The sequence below is a fragment of the Protopterus annectens genome, chromosome 1.part2 (assembly GCF_019279795.1).
Source record: "Protopterus annectens isolate FY-2018-M chromosome 1.part2, PAN1.0, whole genome shotgun sequence".
Classification (NCBI taxonomy): Eukaryota; Metazoa; Chordata; order Ceratodontiformes; family Protopteridae; genus Protopterus; species Protopterus annectens.
Window position 1 is genome coordinate 554,089,584 of NC_056727.1, and position 24,204 is coordinate 554,113,787.

At 40.3% G+C, this 24,204-nt stretch overlaps 1 protein-coding gene across 1 annotated transcript in view; it reads left to right on the forward strand.

The window, feature by feature from the left end:
- Positions 1-24,204, forward strand: part of LOC122792384 (lysophosphatidylserine lipase ABHD12-like) — a 398,594-nt gene that overhangs the window by 206,233 nt on the left and 168,157 nt on the right. The window contains exon 3 of the mRNA XM_044060171.1: positions 12,192-12,297. Coding sequence (XP_043916106.1) covers positions 12,192-12,297 — 106 coding nt within the window. The remainder of the gene's footprint in view (positions 1-12,191; positions 12,298-24,204) is intronic.

The window sequence follows — 24,204 nt, forward strand, 5'->3', positions numbered from 1 at the left end:
CTTCCTCATCACTGAACCAAAAACAACAGCCCTAGAAGAGGCATTTGCTGCATCATAACTACATTTAGTAGAATGACAAATAGCTTGTGAGTAAGTCCCTAACAAGGAAAGAACAGAAGTTTTACCCTCTGGGTCTGGAAAATCAGAAATAAGGGGTCAGGCCCAAGAAAGAAGAGCCAACACATACCTAGACATATAGGTCTAATAATTACTAGCCCTAAAAGCTAGGGTAGCAGAAGTGTAAACCTTCTTACCCAACCGTTCCATAGTTCTGCTGTCCTTGTCAGAAGGCAGTAACTTTGGTGAAGGAAGCAACTGAGACGACTTACGAGAGGCTACAGACATGACAGAAGGATCAGCAGCAGGACATTTATATAGAAAGAACAATCCTCTAGCACCCTATAAAACCTGCCAGACTTCTTGGGAGCAGAGAATCAGACGCATGAGAGGCATGGGAAAAAGCATCCAGCAAAGCAGCCAAAACAGGAGGAATAGCCGCAGGTTTAGGGGATTCCAGCTGCAGCAACTTAAAGTACCTGTTATGGATGTCAGAGTCCTGAGCACAATCCCACTTTAAAAAAAAAAAAAAAAAAATTCCATCTTCCTAGACAGTGTCCCCCCAAAGGAAATTTCATCAAAAGGAACATCTGGATTAATAGATTCCTCCTTCTCTAAACCATACACCAAAGAAGGAATTTGAGTAGAATAAGTTAGGGATTCATTATCTGAATCAGACCCATCCTCAGTAGAATCCTGTTCTCTAGGCCTTTTAAGGGGAGTAGAGGACCAAGGAGGAGAAGAAACCAAAACCCCTTAAGGAGGCTTTAAGGACATTAAAGCAGCAAATAGCCCCTGAATGAAGGCCTGCCACTCACTTTGTGGATCCCTAGGAGCAGAAGAAACCTGTTTAATTTTTTTGTTCCTCCTTTAAAGGAATGTCCCCTCCAGAAAGTTGAGAAGGCTCAGACCCAGGACAATAGTCGAGAACCGTAGTAGGTACTTCTTCCCCAACCCAAAACTGAGGAATTCCCCTAGGCCTCTCTGAAAAAAATCAGTGTAGCCCCCCCCCCCTGAATGACAGAGATGTAAACCTGCAAAGCCTCTTTGGATGTACTGCCAGGTGGACCCTCACCGGCTTCTGACACAGTTGCAGCAGAAATCCGACAACATGGCTGGGTAAGCCTCTGGGTTTATAACAACCTAAGGAGAAAAGTCTGGCAGAGGCTGAACAGCAGAAGATTCCATTTGTACTTTTTCAACTTCTTCCCTAATATCTGACCCTCAAGGTGGGAAATTCCTTCAATTTTATCTTTAGCAAAAAGGTTAAGATGCTGTTTCACAAGATTTAAGGAAAGGGAAGAAAGTCTACTGTGAAGGGTTTTGGAATGAATGCCTGACAAATACAAGATGGTTATGAGAAGCTCCTAGACAAAAAAGACACTTATCGTGGTGGTCTTTATGGAGAATCTGTCTCCCACACTGGCATTTACCCTTCCTGGATGACATTAACCCCAAGGAGCACAAAAAAGTAAGAAAAAACAAAAGCCCCAATGGGGCACTTCTCTGCAACTGCAATAGAAGTTGGCAAACAGGTGTGGGTAGTCACTGGAGAATGAAAATTCTTTCACCTGGGCGAAAATGGATGCAGGTAAACAGACTGATGTTAAAAAGATATACTAAAACTGGTGGCAAAGAAGTTCTGATTATGGTAGGCCTGAATGTCACCTTTATACCCTATGCTGCACAAGGAGCATTTTGGAGATGTTTGGTGTAGCTTTTAAAAGCAACAAGTAGTCTTTGTTAGACTGGATGGACATTCAAGCTTCCACAGCAGGGAATTCCATCTAAGAATACTGCAGCAGTGAATGTAAGGACATCTTTACTTTACAACATACAAAGAAAATCTTGGACCACTTAAATAATACTATTAAGAAAAAAATTGTTTTACTTACAGTTAACTTTCTCGCTGCTCTTCCAAACATTAATGACATGGAGTAGGGCATATGCTTTAGTGCTTTAGAGTCCCCTACAAGTTTAAAGTCCAAGAAAGTCCAATATTTCCAGATTTTCTTGATCTATTCATGTTCATCCCCATCTCCCAAACCCTGTCTTTGCTCCATCTCAAGTGCACTCACTCTCCGTTCTAGTCAACTCCTGTGTTTTTTTTCCCCTCTCTCAAGCATTTTCCATTGAAACACTGGGAAAGGTTTCACTGGCACAGTCTCTCTCTGGTCTTTATTACCAGAAGAATAGGAAGCAGAGTATCTTTTTATACAGGTCACTTTTTGTTTGACAAACTTTTGTATTTTTTCCTTGGCATGTACTTCATCAAATGTTTTTGCTCCTCCAGGAAAAAAATATTTTGAAGATTGCTGGGTACAGCAGTTTGAATCTCACTCATGCTTTGCAAAGTTCCCCGAATAATGGAATAGATTTATTCCGGTTCTGCCTGGTGTACAATGAGTAGTCATTCTCCACAAGCACTCTGCTGTCTCCCACTTTTAAAACTTTAAATCCAAAAAAAGAAGTGAATTCCACTAAAGAACGCTCAGCAGAACAAAAAAACAATGTAAATATTGGAAGAGCGTTGCACCACAGGTATTAGTATTTCATCTGAGTATTCAAAACTTGCTAAACAACCAAAATGGCAGAAAGACAGCTTCAAAACAACAGCTTCAATAACGGGCTTTTACCATGTTGAATCCACAATATATGAAATATAGAGCTTTGCTGTTGTAAAAGTCAAGTGGCATTGTAATTCCACAGCTTTAAAAACATGTGGATGTGATAAAAACAGAACGAACATAAAAGTGAAGAACCCTTCTGAGTAAACGATGGACAAGCGCTTTCAACTTTTTCAAGCCTTCTTCATATCCAAGTAGGTAAGCTGGGTTCAGTGTTTAAAAGTTGGTATCATCCAATGAAACACCTAAGTGAATGATGAATGTTAACCAATCAAGTTAGTCCATTGGTACACACCTCCATAGCTTGAAGTTAAAACTCTTTATTTGAAACTCTGTTTAAAACAACATGACAGTTTGATGTTTGTAAGACAGACTCAGACATATTTTCAGAAGGAATATTAGTAAAATCTTTTCAGTAGGTTCTGGTTAAAAGAACAAGCTCTGCATAAAAGCCAAGATTTGAGAGAAAAAGGTGAAAAAAAAATAAAAATAAAAAATAAAGATTGTCATCAAATGACGATGGTTGATGAGCTGAAAGTGGGTTCTAAATATAGTGTCACAAGGCTACAAGTTCTATTTCCATACCCTGCCAAAGGCAAACGGCTGGCCAGATCTGCCAAACAAATCAATGGGCAGAGGTACAAAAACAAGTCTCATCCCTCATGGACATGAGGGCCATTCAACAAGTGCCAGAGCAAGAGTGGGGACAAGGATTTTACTCGACTGTTCTTGATACCCAGAAAGAACAAGGCCTGGAGGCCAATACTGGACCTATCGATTCTGAATACATTCCTGGATATACCAAAATTCAAAATGTTGACTTTGCAGCAGCTACTGCCCATGCTGGGCAAGAACGCTTGGCTTGTAACTTTTGACCTAAAAGAGGCATACCTGCATGTCCCAATCAGACAGTTATGCAGAAGATACCTCAGATTCAAGGCTGGCTGAATGCATTACCAATTCTCTGCACTGCCCTTTGGCTTATCTACTGCGCCCAGCGTCTTTACAAAGTGCCTGGCATCAGTAATTGCATTCTGCAGACAAAGAGGAATACAAATATATCCTTACTTGGATGACTGTCTAATTCAAGCAGAGAACAAGGACATCCTCCTACAGCATCTGGCATTTGTGAAAAAACTTCTAACATGCCTAGGGTAGACAGTCAACGAAAAGAAATCAAAACTAGTACCCTCTCAAGAGATAATATTCCTGGGTACAAGCTTAAATACAACTGCCCAGATGGCTTATCTCACGCCAGACAAACAAAGGCAACTGGCTACCTACTTCAGAATGTTAGCAACAAAGGCCCAGTTATCTGCAAGAAAAATTCTGCAGGCTTTGGGCTTCATGGCATACTGCATCTTAATAATTCCATATGCAAGACTGCATATGAGGAAATTTCAATGGTACCTAAAAAATGTTTGGACTCAACATTGCCACAGCCTGGAAACTATAATTACTCTCATTCCCTGCCTGCAACAGGAGTTTCGATGGTGGGCAAAGGCTTGTTACCAAAACAAGGGACAGCCATTCACATTACCTCCAGCCAGGCAAACATTAACAATGGATGCATCAGAGTATGCCTGGGGGGCCCACACGGCAGGAAGATGCATTCAGGGAACATGGACCTCAAACCAAATGCATCTACATATCAATCAAAAAGAGATGCTAGCTGTTCAAAATGCCCTGACAGCATTCAAGGACCTACTTCAACCAGGACAACTACTGATAAAGACGGACAACACCACGGTCATGTGGTATATAAACAAGCAGGGGGGCACACATTCTTACCCCCTTTGCAGACTAGCCATGACTTTGTGGGACACAGCATTGACTTGCCAAGTACATCTACAGGCACAATTCCTGCCAGGAAGGAAATATACTCTGGCAGACGAACTAAGCAGAAACCTCATGGATCCCTACGAGTGGCAGCTGGATCCACAAGTCTTCAGCATAACAAGGAAATGGGGATGCCCAGACATAGATCTATTTGCCTCCCCACACAACTACCAACTAAAGAGATTCTGCACAAAGATTTATCACAGACAAGCATGGAAAGTGGACGTTCTATCCATCAGCTGGAAAAACCTATCAGTATATGCCTTTCCCCCTCTGCCTCTCCTCCCCAAGGTACTCCTAAAGGTCAGACAGAAGAAGCCAAAAATGATACTGATTGCACCAGACTGGCCCCGCCAGCACTGGTACCCGATATTAAGGAGCTTGTCTCAATGCCCAGTGTTGACCCTAGCTCAAGTACTGCATCTACTGTCCCAGCAAAACAATCAGATCCTGCACAGCCAGCTCAGGACTTTAAACCTGGCAGCATGGCGTATAATGTAGCCATACAAAACACACCTCTCAGCAAAGCTGTGATGGATGTCATTTTGGAAGCCAGAAGGCCTAGTACTAGAAAATCTTATGCTGGAAAATGGAAGAGATTCTGTGCTTGGAACCAGACACAAGGAACAGATACAGCTGTGCCAAATATTCCTCAGATTTTACAATACTTAACTGAGATGCTGGACAAAGGCCTATCTTTCTCGTCTATTAAAATTCATGCCTCTGCCATTTTGGCTCATTACAATGCAGAGCCACAAATCTTTTCTCATCCCTTATTAAAACAGTACCTCAGAGGAGCCAAAAATTTAAGGCTTCCAAGGAGATCACCAATGCCTGCATGGGACCTCAACTATGTCTTGGAAAAACTCACCCTGCCTCCTTTTGAGCCAGTTGCTACTACTGATATAAAGTTTTTATCTTGGAAAACAGCTGTGCTCCTAGCAGTAACTTCTGCAAGACGAGTTTCAGAGCTACAGGCACTCATGGCTGTGGAACCTTTTATCATTTTTTATCTGGACAAGGTCTCCCAGAGGACAAACCCAACATTTATGCCTAAAGTGGTATCCAGTGTGGCTCTTAACCAAACCATTCATCTGCCAACCTTTTATCCAAATCTACAGAACAAGGGGGAAAGAATTCTGCATTCTTTGGACATACACAGACCGCTTAGATTCTACTTGGACAGAACCAAAGTTTTCCGAAAGACAGAGCAATTACTAGTGGCATATGCTGCAGGATCACAAGGAAAGGCTATCTCAAAGCAGATTATTTCAAAGTGGGTAGGCCACTGCATTTGTTTCTGCTACTTATACCATGGCAAGCCAGTGCCTAAGGGCATTAGGCCACATTCCACCAGAGCTGCAGCCACTTCAGCAGCCTTTCTCAGAGGAGTACCAACCAAGGACATTTTAGAGGCAGCTACTTGGAGTTCAGTGCACACCTTTACAAAGCACTATCATCTGCCACTCTACTCCAAATCCAGGGCAGGCTTTGCCACTGCAGTTCTGCATGGTCTCATAGCCGGTCCTAATGCTGTTTAGCTCCAGCTTCCCAACCATAGCTTTGGGAATCTACCCAAATGTAATGACTGCAACAGTGAAACATGAAGAACATAGTACAGTTGTGTACACTTACCATAAATGTAGATGTTCCGAGTGTATTCAATGTTGCAGTCCAGGTTATCTGCCCGCCATCCCCCCTTTTCTTCTGATGGAACATATCTTTCCTTCTCTGATTCATACAACCTATGTGGTATATTTTGCTTGTGGATGAAGGTAAAGTTTATTTTGCTGCATGTTATTTTATATATAGATATAAATTTCGACTACCCTTTTTGGGGGGACCTGACATTTGGGGCAAGAAAAACTAAAGAAAATGGTGTCGGCTGCTTCTTTTATACCCCTGACGACCTGATGTCAGGGAAGGGGTGACAACAGCCGACGCAGGACCCAAGACTTTGGAATTCAGGCCGACTGAGGGCAACCTGCCAGCAGAATTACCCAAATGTAATGACTGCGACAGTGAATACACTTGAACATCTACATTTATGGTAAGTGTACACAACTGTACTTTACGACTGCTGAATCCTACACAAATGTTCTGTATAAGCACTTACACAAGTGCATGGATCATGCTATCCTGAACAGAACCAAGATGCTATCCTTCAAAAAAAGGAAGCCAATCTGGTGGTCCCTTGCCATAAACAAACTCTACAACAGAAAGAAGAAACTGCCTCAGTAAGAAGTTAAGATCTCTTATAAGATCCTCCAAAGCTAGCTACGAAAACAAAATCGCCACTGACAACCACAAAGCATTTTATAACTATGTCAGGAGTCTCAATGGCAACACACAGATCTGCTCCGAGTTACAGCACAACTGCACGAAAATTACAGAACCAACTGATATTACCAACAACCTGGCAGATAGGTTCAGTGCTAACTTTACCCACTCCACCCCCTAAAGGGCCCATATCTATACAGGAAGAATTCAGAGTCCCTGTAATCACAACTACGCAGGTAAAAGATGCACTTTATAAAGCCAAAAACACAGCATCCATAGGACCAGACAACATTCCAGGCTGCATTTTAGACGAAATTCAGAATGAACTGGCTCCACACCTAAGCACCTTGTTCAATCATAGCCTCACATCAAGCTTTGTGCACACTGAATGGCACACAGCAACATCTGTCCCACTCCACAAAGGGGGAGCCACCACTGATCCTGGGAACTATTGCCCTATTAGCCTGATGAGCCTGGTCTGTAAGGCCATGGGACCTATCATCATGGAATTCCTAAACAAGGACATTGGTAACCTCCAAACTCTGGACCCCCCCCCCCAACCCAATTTGGGTTTATGAAAGGCAGATCATGCCTTCTGAACCTAATCAACTTCTTTGAGGTAGTCACCAAAGCTGTAGACAAGGGTAAGGTGGTTCACACAGCCTATCTTGACTTCGCCAAGGCTTTCAACACCATCCCCCATTCTGAAATTATAGATAAGCTCCCTAAACTAGGTATAAATCCTTGCGTCACGATGGGTTGCCAACTGGCTCACTGACAGAACCCACACTGTGTAAAAGTTGCAGACTCCAAATCTGACTTCAAACCAGTGACAAGTGGAGTACCACAGAGTTCAGTCTGTTTGGTATCTACTTCTCTTCTGTTTGGTATCTACTTATCTGATGTACAGGCTAACTCAGAAGGCCTTTGGCTAACGGAGTTCACAAATGACTGCAAACTAGGAGCCATAGTAGAGTCCCAAAATGATGTGGACATCCTACAGAAGGGTCTCATTGAGACAGATGCCTGGTGTAAGAGCCATGGCCTCAAGCTCACTGCCAAAAAGTGCATTGTCATCCCCTTTGGTAAAAACACTGTACCCATGAACTACTACATAAACTGCAGTCTACTTAACAACAAATGTGTGATATGAGACCTTGGGACCCAGGTGGACAGTAGTCTCTACTTTGATAATCAAATCACCACAGTAGTCAGGAAATCCATCTGTGTGGCACACCTCATCACAAAAGGGTTCTCATCCAGAAAAAAAAGAGGTTATTGTTCCCCTCTACTCAGACACTCATTAGACCCATTATAGAGTACAATGCCACTTTTGGAATGTACCTCAGAAGACATCTGCAGCAGCTGGAAAGGCCACAGAAGTACCTCACAAAGAGGATTTCAGGCCTCAAGCAGATGCCCTACACTGACACTCTCAAAAAACTCCAGCTTTACTCCATAGCATATTGCCTACTGCGAGGTGATCTCTGCCTAACATATAAAGCTATGTCAAACCCAGAGCTGTTGGACATGTTGTACCTAAAGAAATCCCAATCTCTCCAAGCTACACACTGTAGGGACATAAACCTTGTCACCACAATAAACAGGACATGCTGGAGTGATGGATTCCTGTCCCAGAGACCTCCCATACTCTGGAACAAGCTACCCATCTATGTCAAGCAAAGTTCCTCATTAGCACTCTTCAAGCAAAATCTTGATGAGTGAATGGGAAATACACCCCGGTGATCACTTCTGTGGCTCTGCTTGACAGGAGCACAGGAAAATATCTTTCTTGGGTGGCGTAAGCCAGGGAACCTTGTTGGCTAGGCTTACTTAGGCCCTTGGGCCAATACCCTAGTACCTACCTATGAACCTAATTCCAGAATGAGGAATGGTGTCGGAAGCCTTGGTGAGGTCAAGATAGGCTGTGCGAACCACCTTACCCTCTTCTACGGCTTTGGTGACTGCCTCAAAGAAGTCGATCAGGTTCAGAAGGCATAATCTGCCTTTCACAAACCCGAACTGGGTGGGGTCTGGAGTTTGGAAGTTACCAATGTCTTTGTTTGAGTTCCATGATGATACGTTCCATGGCCTTGCAGACCAGGCTCATCAGGCTAAAAGGGCGATAGTTCCCAGGATCAGTGGTGGCTCCCCCTTTGTGGAGTTGGATAACTGTTGCTGTGCGCCATTCACTGGGCACAAAGCCTGACATGAGACTATGTTTGAACATGGTGCTTAGATGGGGAGCCAGTTAGTTCTGGAGTTCATGTAAAGTGCAGCCTGGGATGTTGTTCGGTCCCATGGATGCTGTGTGTTTGGTTTTACAGATTGCCGCTTTTACCTGCATAGATGTGATTGCAGGGACTCTGCATTCTTCCTTTGTCTATATGGGCCCTTTAGGGGGTGAGAGGGGGGTAAAGTTAGGGGGTGAGAGGGGGTAAAGTTAGGATGGTAAAGTTAGCACTGAACCTATCTGCCAGGATGTTGGCTATATCAGTTGGCTCTGTAATTTATGTGCCGTTGTACTGTAACTCAGAGCAGATCTGGGTGTTGCCATTGAGATTCTTGACATAGCTATAGAATGCTTTGTGGTTGCCCTTAGAATGAGTAGTGATTTTGTTTTCGTAGCTAGCTTTGGAGGATCTTATAAGGGATCTCAGCTTCTTACTGAGGCTGACCAGGGAGCTCCTCCATTCATGGGGTTTTAATCTCTCTTGCAACAGTTTCTTCCTTCTGTTGTAGAGTTTGTTTATGGCAGGGGACCACCATATTGGCTTACTTTTTTTGGAAGATAGCTTCTTGGTTCTATTTGGGATGGCATGTTCCATGCACTCGTGTAAGTGCTTATAGAGTGTATTTGTGTCGGATGCAGCAGTCGTAACTGTATTGTCCATCTGCATGGGTGTCTTGAAGTTCGCCTCTTCTGTCTTAAGAAGCGTGAAGTTGGCTGTGGAGAAATTTTTTTACTATGGTTTTCTTAATGGTGGGTGGGGGCAGGATGCGGATATCTAGGGCGATTAGCTTTTTGTCGGATCTGATTAATGAGGAGCTGAATTCAGGTGTGGAACACCAGTCACTCGTGTTGGTAATGACTAGGTCTAGGATATTGTTGCCCCTGGTGGGAGTGTGGATTAAGTTAATCCAGGGCATTAGAATTTATGAATTCCAGAAAGGGTTGAGCGAAGGAGTTTGTACATAAGTAGTTTTCACAGTTAATGGTGGGGTAGTTGAAATCGTTCATTATTAGGGTGTTTGGTTGAACCCTAATCATTTCCAGTGTATCAAGAAAAGAGGAGTGGGAAATTTAAATATTTCCCTGTTGATGTTTCTTCCTCCAGAGTAATGCAGACTTGTTGTCATCAGCACTTTCTTAATGTTTTTAGATAAGGTCCACTGCAAGAGAGGTTCTGAGAGTTGTAGGTCTGATGGCCTCATCTACCTTTATGATTGCCACATACCACACTTCACATGAGAACAGTATGGTTTCTCAGATCAGTTTGGGCCCAACCACTGTGATATGCAGAATAATGTTCCGGAGGAGGAGTGAGTTTTAAAGGAAGGCATATGATAGTAACAAAGAAGATGCATGTGATGTATATTGTATTTACATGGAAAAATTATTAAAATGGTTAGTTTTCCTTTCTGTTAATGTATGTTTGCTTATGTCTTAAGTGATAATTTGTTAAAGGTGATAAATGCATCCATCAAAGAGGATTATCTTCATTTTATCCAGAAATAATAAGTATGCTTTAATGTATTTTTTTTAAGTTCTTTAATTAAAAGTAAACAAGCATTTATTTTACTGATTTTCTCTAGATGAATAGTCATCATTAATTCTGGTTAAGTTTTCAACTATTTTTGGAAGTGAATTCTACCAAATTGCTCTCGGGACCAAAGCTGGAAATTCATTTATAGGCTCATAGGTAGGTACTAGGCTGTCAGCCCAAGGGGCCTACGTAAGCCTAGCCAACAAGGTTCCCTGGTTTACACCACCCAAGAAAGTTATTTTTTTGTGCCACTGTCGAGCAGAGACACAAGTGGTCTTGAGTATAATGGGTTATGGATTAGCATTTTTTTAATGAAAATGTTGTTAAAGCTCTAAGGGCTGTCTCACTGCTGAAAGATAAATCCTTTGTCAGATTTAATACATTTAGTTTAGAAGCAGATAGAAATGTTGCCATTTTATATCCCTCATATTTTCAGGTATGCTATATATTCTTTTATTATTTTTATGCCGTTTTCTGTAACGTCTTCTTTTCCTAGTAACATGTTGTTTTGCCTTAGAAGAAATAAAATCTTGGCATTACCTTCTAACATTCTTCCCTTAATATCATTTACGCTTCCTGTGTAATTTGTGAACTCTTTTCTCACTAATTGTCTATTTGATGTTTTTATTTTTTTTTTTACTTTTTTTTTATAAAGTCTAACTTCCGATCCAGCTAAAAACTTGTTTGTTGTGGGAGATCAAACAGTATATTCCTGTCAGAGTAACAGTTATGTTATGGAACAGTTTACAAGTGCTGTTATCAGTTAGCCAGTGAGCCAGTTTGGGCATGCCCAAGGTCTAATGTAGGATCAGCATTACAAACTGCTTATGAGCTTCATCCTGTTGTCCTAGGTTTGATTCCTTCAGTCTCTGTTTGTCTACTCTGTGACTGAGGAAATCGCTTAGATGATGCTCCCAGGTAATTCCAGTAAAGAAGCAATTTTACCTAGTGGGTTTATCAAGTTAAATTAAATAATAGTAATGATGATGATAAGAGTAATACCAGCATGCTCAAGGATCGTAGGGTAATCTGTTCTGAGACGTAGTAAGAGAAAGTTGCAGAAGCAATTTAGAATTGGCTGAACCCTGTTATATGAGGCAGAGAATGCTAATGAGAATCCATGCTCCACTTTAAATGTTGACTCCATAACTATCCACTGTGTAGATGCAACAGAGGTTTAAATATTTGTTAATCTTCTGGACAGTGCTTCTGCATGTTGTTTGAAGTTCAGGACACACTAACCAGGTTTCTAGGTAACTGGGTCAAGTGGACTTATCAGGATGCACTTAGTTCTTACCCACAGTTAAAGATACTGATATTGGCCAGTGAGAGTATGCTGTTGTATACATGAGTGGAAAGCTTTTGAAGAGTCATTTGAGAAGGTGTAACAGTATCTCAGAAACCAACCTGGGGGGGCTTGTCAAAGATCAACTGATATAGGGAATACTGTTACTAGTGCTTTTGAACTGATAACAGCATTGAATGTGCAGTATTATCAATAAATGTCTTTGTGGGGTGTTATGTTTTGTTTACAAAATTATTTTCAGTTTACTAGACAAGTTGCACACATAGTTTGGCAGTATTGTCATCGAGAGTAATTGAGTATACTTTTTTGTTACAGTGAGAGTGCCATATTTTATAGACTTGAAAAATCCACAGGCACTAGGTCTGAACCATACATGGAACTTTTACTTGCAGCCGGATGAAGATGTGAAGATAGGGGTTTGGTAAGTCACTGATGGATGTAACAGCATTTTCATATTTGTGACAAATCTTGTTAACACATTACTGCAATCATTCAGTGTCAGTTTACATGTTTTTATTTTTGGGGGGGGTGTAGGTAAATAAGTCGCAGCTCATTTCGAGATGCCTCCTGGGGAGGTTATCAAAGGAGATTTGAGCTTTAATGGAGCAGAATGTCAGTGCTGCACTGTGCACAGATGTAGCACTGTACTGCTTGTATTTACTGTCTGTGCAGTAGGTGCACTGCACACAAATGTAACACTGTACTGCTTATATTTACTGCCTGTACAGTAGATGCACTGCTCACAAATGTAATACTGTACTGGTTATATTTACTGCCTGTGCAGAAAGTGCACTGAGCACAAATATAGCACTGTACTGCTTATGTTTACTGTCTGTGTAGTAAGAAGCCCTCAGCAAAAGGCTGATGTTCTTCATGTTTCACTGTTGCAGTCATTACATTTGGGTAATCTGCTGCCAGGTTGCCCTCAGTCGGCCTGAATTCCAAAGTCTTGGGTCCTGCGTCAGTTGCTGTCTCCTCTTCCATGACGTCAGGTCATCAGGGGTATAAAACAAGCAGCCAATGACATTTTCTTTAGTCTTTCTTGCTGCACAGTGCCCGAAGCAGAAGCATTTCGCAAGTGCCGGTCGGCCGACGCCTGAAATATTCGAGTTTGAGTTTCAGAACCAAAGTCTTCACTAAAGCTAAATACCTCGTTGGGGAAACTTTTTTCTTGCTCCATACCGATGTCAGAAAAAGTTAATAATTGTATTACTTGTGGGAAGCAAATACGTCAAGGATTTCCATTTATTCTGTATTCCTTGCCTAGGCCCTGAGTGCAACAACGTGCCTGGCTGTCGGTTTTGTGCTAGATTTAACTAACGCACTATTAAGCGTCTGTACAGTTTTGCCTCAAAGTATTTTGGAAACCGACGCATGAGCCACGTGCACAGACCTCTATGCCTAAAAAACAGATCAAAATGGCTGAAGACCTTATTACCTTGATCAGGGGTTCCCATTCCCCATCAGATAAGAGGCCTAGGCAAGACACTGATTATGAATCTTCAGATCAGGTTTCTGTTTCTTCTGATTCCTCTTCTGATCAGGAATTATCTATTCCTCCCTATGAGGATTCTGATGCAGAGGAGTCTATACCATCTGCATCACCTCCTGAGGATTATTAATTTGGAGAAACCTTGCATACTTTGAGGGAGCATTTTCACTAGGAGTGTCAAGACCTTCTCAGAATCAAAAAAGAGACTCTGGGATTTCCTTCTCCCTCAGCACAGGCCTTTAACTATACCCCCTGTTTTAGACATTGTGGATGATGTGTTTTTGGAGTCAAGCTTGACCCCTGACTCCTTACCTCCGGCTCCCAGCAAGCCTGACAGATATTACAGGGTCCCCGACTCGCACCAATTTTTTATTTAGAAACCCTGCTGCTTACCCTGAAACAATTTTACATGGTCCAAAGGGAGTTAAGGCCTCAACAGCAAAAAATCCTACCCTCTCTGACAGAGATTCAAGGGCACTGGATAGATGGGGAAAAAAGGTTTATACATCTGCAACCTTGGCAATTAGAGCCTTAAACTGCCAGTTTCATATGCTCCAGTATCAACAACATGTTATGGGATTGCTGAAACAGAAAATTATGTTGATTTCTGAATGTGCAGAAAATAAAGAATTGCAAGAATTATTGCATGCAGCTGAACAGGTTGGAAAGCATACTTCGCAATGTGGTTTTGATTCTGTAGAGGCCTCCTGCAGGGCCGCAGTTACTGGATCTGTGATTAGGAGGCATGCCTGGCTAAAAGAACAAAATCTGCCTGATCATGTTGCAGCTAAATTGATAGATGCACCTTTACAGCATGACACTCTGTTTGGTATTAAGGCAGAAGAAGTTTTAAAGAAAATGGGAGACAAAGCTAAGTCTATGCAAACTGTTAAAGACTTCTTACAAGTGCAGCCACCATGATTCAGTAGACACTGGCCTACAAAAAATTGGTCCTTTCCTGTGTCAGATAGAGCTCAAAGGGGTAAATCCAGACACCCTAAGGGTTCCAGATACCAGGCCCAAGATTCATACAGGTCAAAGCAATGGGGCGCTTCTACCTCCAAATCTGGAGGAGATAAAGCGCAAACCTACAGAAAACAGTCCCAATTACTTCTCTCTGCCTTCACCAAGCACTTATCTTTTGGCAGCACCCTTGGGGGAAAATTAGTACTTTTTGCTCAAAATTGGCAGTTAATAACCCAGAGCAAGTGGATGCTAATCATAATATCACGGGGATACAGATTCCATTTACATACTCTGCCAATGGCAAACGGTTGGCCAGATCTGCCAAAAAATCAATGGGCAGAGGCACAGGTTATGTCCCTCATGGATATGGGGGCCATTCAGCCAGTGCCAGAACAAGAACAAGGACAAGGTTTTTACTCAAGACTGTTCTTGGTACCCAGAAAGGACAAGGCCTGGCAGCCAATACTGGATTTATCGATTTTGAACACATACCTGGACATTCCAAAATTCAGAATGCTGACTTTGCAGCAGCTTCTGCCCATGCTGGGCAAGAATGCTTGGCTGGTGACATTAGACCTAAAAGAGGCATACCTGAATGTCCCAATAAGGCAATTGTGCAGAAGATACCTCAGATTCAAGGCTGGCTTAATGCATTACCAATTCTCTGCAATGCCCTTTGGCTTATCTACTGCGCCCAGGGTCTTTACAAAGTGCCTGGCACCAGTAATTGCATTTTGCAGACAAATAAGTATTCAAATATATCCTTACTTGGACTGTCTCTTTCAAGCAGAGAACAAGAACATTGTTCAACACCTGGTGTTTGCGAAAAGGCTTCTAACATGCCTAGGGTACACAATAAACGAAAAGAAATCACAACTGGTACCCTCTCAAAAGATAACATTCCTGGGTGCAAGCTTGAATACAACTGCCCGGATGGCTTACCTCACGCCCGACAAGCAAAGGCCAACTGACTACTTACTTCAAACTGATGGCAACAAAAACCCAGTTATCTGCAAGACTAATTCTACAGGCTTTGGACTTCATGGCATCCTGCATCTTACTGATTCCATGTGCAAGACTGCATATGAGGAAACTTCAATGGTACCTAAAAAGTTTATGGAGTCAACATCATCACAGTCTGGAAACAATGATTCCTCTCATTCCCTGCCTACAACAGGAGTTTCTATGGTGGGCAAAGGCTTGTCAACAAAACATGGGACGGGCCTTCACTCTACCCCCTGCCAGCCAAACCTTAACAGACACATCAGATTATGCCTGGGGGGGCCCACATGGCGGGAAGATGCATTCAGGGCATATGGACCCCAAAACAAATGCATCTACATATCAACCAGAAAGAGATGCTAGCTGTTCAAAATGCCCTGACAGCCTTCAAGGACTTACTTCATTCAGGACAACTACTGATACAGACAGACAACACCACAGTCATGTGGTATATAAACAAGCAGGGGGGCACGCACTGATACCCTCTTTGCAAATTAGCCATGGCACTGTGGGACACAGCTTTGACTTACCAAGTACATCTTCAAGCTCAATTCCTGCCAGGAAAGCAAAATACTCTGGCAGACGATTTAAGCAGCAACCTTATGGATCCTCACAAGCAGAAACTAAATCCACAAGTCTTCAGCATGATAACAAAGAAATGGGGGAGCCCAGACATAGATCTATTTGCCTCCCCTCAAAATTATCAATTGAAAAGATTCTGCACAAGGCCTTATCACAGATGAGCATGGAAAGTGGGACGCCTTATCCTTCAGTTAGAAAAACCTATCAGTTTACACCTTTCCTCCACTGCCTCTTCTTCGCAAGGTCCTTCTAAAGTCAGACAAGAGAAACCAAAGATGATACTAATTGCCCCGGACTGGCCCCGCCAATACTGGTACCCAATCCTAAGGAACTTGTCTCAATACCCAGCTTGGACCTTACCTCAAAGACCTCAACTACTGTCCTAGCAAAACAATCAGATCCTGCACAATCAACTCCAGACACTGAACCTGGCAACATGGCTGATCATGTAGTTATACAAACAACACCTCTCAGTAAAGCTGTGATGGATGTCATTTTGGAAGCCAGAAGGCCTAGTATTAGAAAATCTTATGCTGATAAGTGGAAGAGATTCTGTGCTTGGAATCAAGCACAAGGAACTGATACAGCAGAACCAAATATTCCTCGGATATTACAATACTTGACTGAGATGCTTGACAAAGGCCTATCTTTCTCATCAATTAAAATCCATGCCTTTGCCATTTCGGCTCATTACAATACAGAGCCACCAATCTTTTCTCATCCTTTACTAAAGCAGTATCTTAGAGGAGCCAAAAATGTAAGGCCTCCTAGAAGATCACCAATACCTGCATGGGACCTCAATTATGTGTTGGAAAAGCTCACCCTGCCTCCATTTGAACCAACTGCTACTGCTGATATAAAGTTCTTATCATGGAAAATGGCTCTGCTACTAGCAATTACTTCAGCAAGAAGAGTCTCAGAGCTACAGACCCTCATGGCTGTGGAGCCTTTTATCATATTTTACCCAGACAGGGTGTCTCTCTGAGGACAAATCCAACATTTATACCTAGGGTTGTTTCCAGTGTGGCTCTTAACCAAACTAGTCATCTGCCAACCTTTTATCCAAATCTGCAGAATAAGGGGGAGAGAATTCTGCATTCCTTGGACGTATACAGCTAAGATTCTACTTGAGCAGGACTAAAGCTCTAAGAAAAACTGAGCAATTGCTAGTGACATATGCTGCAGGATCAGAAGGAAAGGCTATTTCAAAGCAGACTATTTCAAAGTGGATAAGCCACTGCATTCGTTTCTGCTACTTACATTATGGTAAACCTGTGCCCAAGGGCATTAGGTCTCATTCCACCAGAGCTGCAGCTACTTCAGCAGCCTTTCTCAGAGGAGTACCAACCAAAGACATTTTAGAGGCTGCTACTTGGAGTTCTGTTCACACCTTTACAAAGCATTATTATTTGCCTCTCTACTCTTAAGTCCAGGGTAGGCTTTGCCACTGCAGTTCTGCAGGGCCTTATAGCCACACCTAATGCTGTTTAGCTCCAGCCTCCCAACCATAGCTTTGGGATTCTACCCAAATGTAATGACTGCAACAGTGAAACACAAAGAACATAGTACAGTTGTGTACACTTACCATAAATGTAGATGTTCAAGTGTATTCAGTGTTGCAGTTTAGGTTACCTGCCCGCCATCCCCCCTTTCTTTCTGGAGTTTCTTTCCTTCTTTATCTTCTACAACCTATGTGGTGTATTTGCTTGTAGATTAAGGTAAAGTTTATATTGATGCATGTATATATATATATGGGCCTACTTCTTTTGACCTAACTCCCATTTGACTGACACCCATTTGCCTGAGACCAAATGACTGAAATTTCATTTGCCTGACCCTTCATTTGCCCGACACTTCATTTCACTGACAAGTATTATTAGCAAGAAAATGGAATATGCCCCCTTCCCCACTGTAGTGTGACCCTGGAGTTAGAATATATCGTTAGGGGGGGGGTGTGGGGGGCACAGCCCCCCACAACAGGGGGTGTGGGGGGCGAAGCCCCCCACTTACTTTTCTTTTACTAAGCAATATTACATCAAAAGTTAACAATATCATATGAAATGAAGTGGGGGGCATCGCCCCCCACACCCCCCCTAACTATATATTCTAACTCCAGGGTCACACTACAGTGGGGAAGGGGGCATATTCCATTTTCTTGCTAATAATACTTGTCAGTGAAATGAAGTGTCGGGCAAATGAAGTGTCAGGCAAATGAAATTTCAGTCAAATGGGGTCAGGCAAATTAGTGTCAGGCAAATGAAAGTTAGGTCAAAAGAAGTAGACCCATATATATATATATATATATATATGTGTGTGTATGTATGTGTATATATATATATATATATATATATATATATATATATATATATATATATATATATATATTTGCTACCTTTTTGGGGGCACCTGACATCTGGGGCAAGAAAAACTAAAGAAAATGGCATCGGCTGCTTGTTTTATACCCCTGATGACCTTACATCATGGAAGAGGAGACAACAACCGACACAGGACCCAAGACTTTGGAATTCAGGCTGACTGAGGGCAACCTGCCAGCAGATTACCCAAATGCAACAGTGAATACACTCGAACATCTACATTTATGGTAAGTGTACACAACTGTACTTTTGTGAAGTAGAACACAGAGTGAGTGGTGTAACACTGAGTGAGTGGGTGGTAAGTCATTTTTTAGGAACTGTACAAGATAATGCAGTGGCACTTGAACAAGGGTTGAAGTAAAGTTAGCAAAGAAAGTGTAATGACTTCTCCCAGTAAGGGTGCTTGTGAAAGTTAAGTTGCTGAAAGATAGTGAGAAGAAGGAAAAACTTGCACGGCTGTTGATGCTTGAGTAAAGACTCTGCAACTCACTTTTTTGAGGATACAGAAGGGTTCCTATTGGTTTTGGTACAGGTCTAGCAGCAACAAAAGAAAACGGCATCACCCGTCCTGAGGGTTTGCCCAGCTGGTTTACTCTGAAGGTAGGCATTGCAACTTGTGTCTTCATTTGTTTGCATGCAGGACAGGTGGATTCCGACTGTAATAACCAGAGGCTGCTTTCTGTTACCCGACTTCCTACCTCCCAACCCCCAGAAATAATGTTTAATATAGACAGTGCAAGTTTTGTAGTAGTAATTCAGAATTTACAGATTATTCTCCGATGTGCGCTACCTAGGCTATACTGGATAAAAAATTATATTTAACTGGCGCACGTGTATTTAATTGAAAGGTTTGACATGTATACAATAACTATTTCAGGTTGTGCACCAGTAACATCTAAGATAAAGCTTCAGGTTAATGAAAAAAATGACACACCTGGTACTTTCCTACTTATCTATTAAAGAGAGGGGAATTTAAGGATTGGGTAGTGGAAATGATTCAAGAGTTAAGGGAAAATAAACATTTATTGAGAACAAATAGCTAGTGAGTTAAATAAAATAAAAATGTAGTTTAAAACCATAATATAAGTAAGAAAGGGAGAGATATGTAAAAAGTAACAGGAGTTATTAAGAGGGGTTGACAAAAGTTTCAAGTATTGTAGAATAAAGGGAATCTTACCAAATGTGAATAGGAGCAACTGCAAAGCACTGAGAGAGAGAGACTAAGAAAGTATTTTGATTATTTGCATGAGATTAGAATGGTTGTTAAGTAACTATTTTTCAGTAACTTCAGAGCACACAAACTTTTAGTGCAATGATTTAGGCAACAGAAAGTAAAACTGATGGTCACAAAGCTTACAGAGCCTATAACAAGAGAAATAACCAGAGATTCTGTGGAAGTATTCGAGACATTTCAGACATTTTGTGAAAATTTGTGTAACTCATATGAATGTGGAAACTAGAAAATGTATTAATGGAAGTAATTGTGGAAGACTTAACTATGCCAAGGTTGGAGGAAGATGGGGTTTACCAAGTAATGTTTAAGATAGGAAGAGATGAGATACAAATCTGGAAGTATAAGTGATCAACATGGAAGTCTCCAGGAACATTTGGTATTCCTATGGAAGGTGGGAGGGAAGAAAGAGAAGTGATAAAGATCTTGGATGGCTTTGTTCAACAATATTTAAAAAGTTTGTGAAGTAGCAACTTGGAAGAAAGCTATGGTGTTTGAAGGGTCTTTACCCTTTTTGGGTAAAACAGACTCGGCTTCATATAGATCCAGTTGGTGGTATCATTTCAGATTCCAGTTTTTGGTTGTGGTTCATCAAGATTTATGGCCAGTGAATCCTTTTTGGGACTTCCAAGGGTGTTCCGTGATACCTCTATGGATACTACACAGAATGGTTAAGGTGTTTGCCTTACAAACACAAGGTGCAGGGTTTGAGTCTCACAAGGGATAATTGGCTAGGCTTAAAATGGCTCGCAAGGGCAGTTCGCCTAGTACTAACCTATGAACCTATGAAATCTATGGACAATTTTCTGGTAGCTGCAAATGGAGTGAATGGCTCATCTACTGCATTGTTGCTACAAGGTAGAAATGAAAGTGGTAGCTCTGCTGAAGTTATCACTACTGTTTTAAGTAAATGGGAACAGGAGAGGAAAATATGGCAACAAAATCCGTTTTCTAAAATTGGTAAAAAAACGGAAACTACAGTCATTACAGAAGTTCGTGATATGTATATAAATGTTGAGAAGTTGTTATTTAAAGAGACTTCAGTGTTCCTGAATTTACAAAGTTTGCAGAGATATGAGGAACTTGAAATTATCCCATGGGGACTTCGGACTGTTAAAAACCCTTCCACTCCATTTGATCCAACAGTGACGGAAGAAAAGCAATTTCATGACAGGTGGATTGCAGCTGCTCATAGATGTAGCCTAGATTGGGTTCACATCTTGGTAGAAAAAGATATGCTTAAGAAACAAAAAGAGAAGAAATTAAAAATATATGTAAAGACATTACTAACAAAATATCTCATGATGAACTGCAACAGTTCCTTATAAAAACTAATGAACAATTGCTGACTTTTAACAAGAATTGACTGATAGAAAGAAAACCAAATTGTTTCGTGATCTACGTGATTACGAAAACAAGCGTGCATTTCTAGTGGCGACCAATCCTAAGGCTAAGAGGCAACATGTTCACTTTGAACAGAAGAAGCATAACGTGAATAAGGGAGGCCGTGCATTTACATCTGGGGAAATTGGTACATCTTTTACAGAATGTGAAACGGATACTGAAGATTTTCCAGGCTTGCCTCAAGTGGGGAACAGCAATTACTTGAATACTTTTCGTGGAGCCCAGACAAGTCGTAAACAAAGTTGGAATGGATAGGGACATTATAAGGAACAAAATACATATCAACGAACATTTAAATGGGGGAAATGGGACTGAATTGTTTAATGTAGTATCTACCAATTGTAAGTATGTGGTTAATTTATTTGGATATGAACTATCGGATTGTGATGTGAGTGTTCTTGAAAGAGGACTGAAATTTGTTTCGACTGTCCTACCTAGATTGCATGAATTAAAAGGCAATGTTTTTTGTTTTAGTCGGAAATTAAATTTGTTAGATTATTTTAGAACTGATGTAACTGGAAATGTTATATATGAGGATGTGAGTGATAATTCGATTAGTACTGAAGACAGTTTTTACTCTTGTCATTCTAATGAAGATGCAAATGCTTATTGTAAATTAAATATTGATGGGATTAAGGTAAAAAGTGACTTTATGCCTCCGCAAAGAAATGAAAGTATTAGGCATTTTAATATATCACTTGGTTATAATATAGAAAAATAATTTCATGTATTTTTGAAGTATAAAAAGAATGTGAGATATAATATGGATAGGAAAGAATGGGAATGTCTAAATAAATTAAGCCGTAAGGCGGAATTAATATTAATATTCAAACCTGCAGATAAGGGAGGCAAGTTAGTTATTTTAAATTATATACAATATCTAACTATGTGTTACACACATTTAAATGATGAACAAGTATATAAAAAAATCAATATGGCAGAATGTAAAAGCCCAAAAAGATTATAATGACTTGATAAATAAAGGGCATAGATTACATTATTTCTCACAGAAGGATGTACAAGAGAAATTTATTATTAAAAATTCTAGAATGCCATGTTTTTACTGTCTTCCTAAGATTTACAAAAGCTTGATACACCCACCCGGACGACCTATAGTTTCGGCTAGTGGCAGTTTTTTACATAATTCAGCATGTTTTCTACATGAATTTTTGTTACCGACAGTTAAAAAAATTGCCATCTTATGTGAAGGATGTGTTTGAATTTTTGGATAAAATTGGTAACATTAAAATGGGAAAATGATATGTATTTTCTGGTACTGGATGTTGTTAGCTTGTATACCATTATAAAACATTGTGATGGTATACAGGCAATTAAACATTATTTAGGTGACAATCCAGTTACTGAATATGTTACTGATTTAATTATGATGTGTTTGCAGAGTAACATATTTGAATTCAATGGAGTCTTTACAAACAGACTCCGGGAACAGTGATTAGACTATATTTATGAATTTATAGATGAAATACAGAAAAATAATGTAGGGGTAAAATTTGATGGTTTACAAAGGGGGACAGAGGTACATTATTTAGATGTAGTCTTGAAAGGACAAGTTGGTGCTTATATTACCACTAGTATACATAGAAAATTTAAAGAAACAAATGGTATTTTACATGGCGACAGTCACCACCCCCCCGTACTATTAAGTCTATACCATATACTGAGTTTGTTAGAGTTAAGAGATTATGTAATGATTTAGGTATTAGGAAAAGGGAATTGTATGAGAGTTTTAATAAATTTCATGAGAGGGACTATCGAAGTAGATTTAAAGGATAGTTTAAAATAATAAATAATAGTAAAATTGGATATAATTATGGGGTTAATAGAAATAAAAATAAAAGTGATAATAGTGAAGGTATTTATTTTACTACTACTTACGCAATATTATCTGACAAGATTTTGGAAGAAGTTAAACACAGTTGGAAAATAGTCAAAAGGGAAGTTGATTTTTCTAGAATGCAAAAATTTGTGTTTCTTCTTTAGAAGGGGCAGAAGTATAAAAGATTTTATAGTTCACAGTAAATTTAATATGTCAAATATTATGTTTGTGAAGTCAATAGATACACTGGGTACATTAGCTTGTGGCAAATGTAGTATTTGCAAATATATAAGTAAAGAATTTACTAATATTAATGGTATTAATTTTCAAAATAATGGGTCCTTTAATTGTAAAACTGAGAGGGTTATACATGGTCTTAAATGCCCTTGTAACAAATTTTATGTCGTAGAGACTAAAAGACAATTTGCTTGTAGAATAAAGGAGCATATGAGGGACATTAAAAATAATAAACAGACTAGCCCTATAGCAACACATTTTAATAAGTATCACAATGGTTGCCCTGAGGGGCTACTAGTGACAGTGTTAGATAATATAAGAAGTAATATGTTTATGAATGAACAGCAAGTAAAAATATATTTTAAGGAAAAAGGAGGCTTTTATGATTTTGAAATTTAATACAATGAGCCCAGTAGGGTTTAATCAGGAATGTGTATGGAAAAGTTTTATATAAGTAATGGGAATGTATGCATTTCAGGCTTTTATTGTGAAGTGTTTTATTTAATTGATTAATTAAATACATGTGTATGATGCAGTATATAAGTAGATTAGGTTGATTAAGTCTGATATACTCTGTTAAAGGCAAGTGTGGCCGAGGTGCTAGAGAAGATTCAGGTGTATTTGACTCTAATTTTTATTAAATTCCTTTTTTTACTACTTTGGTATTGGCCTTCACTTAGTGGTATTGTTTCATATAGATCCATTTCAGTTTTAGACCATGATTGTAAATTTTTTGTCTATGCAAGGGTATTGCAACAATTGATGGATATAGATTAATGTGGTTTTGTAGAGGGTAGGCAAACATTTGTCAACATTAATAGAACAATTATGTTTCAGAAGGAAGCAAAGTGTAAGAAAACACCGCTGTTGCTGGCTCTTATTGCAGAGGAAGCATTCAGTAGAGTCGGCTGAAAATTTATGGTGGGGGAGTGGTAACATGTGAATTCCCTGATAGAATAATAGTGTTATTTAGAAAGATGTATGAAGGGTAGGGTGCAAGAAATATGGTAGGAGGGTGCCCCTCCAACAGTCTGTGTTTAAACAGAAGAGTCAGGCAGAGGTGAAGTTTTCTCTCTATTTTATTTATTTATTTTTTTGCAATTTGAGCTATTGGCAAAGAAAATAATAGCATCACAAATTCAAGGATATCATCGGTATGCTAATCAAGAAAAGTTAGCTTCATTCATAGATGGCATTATTTT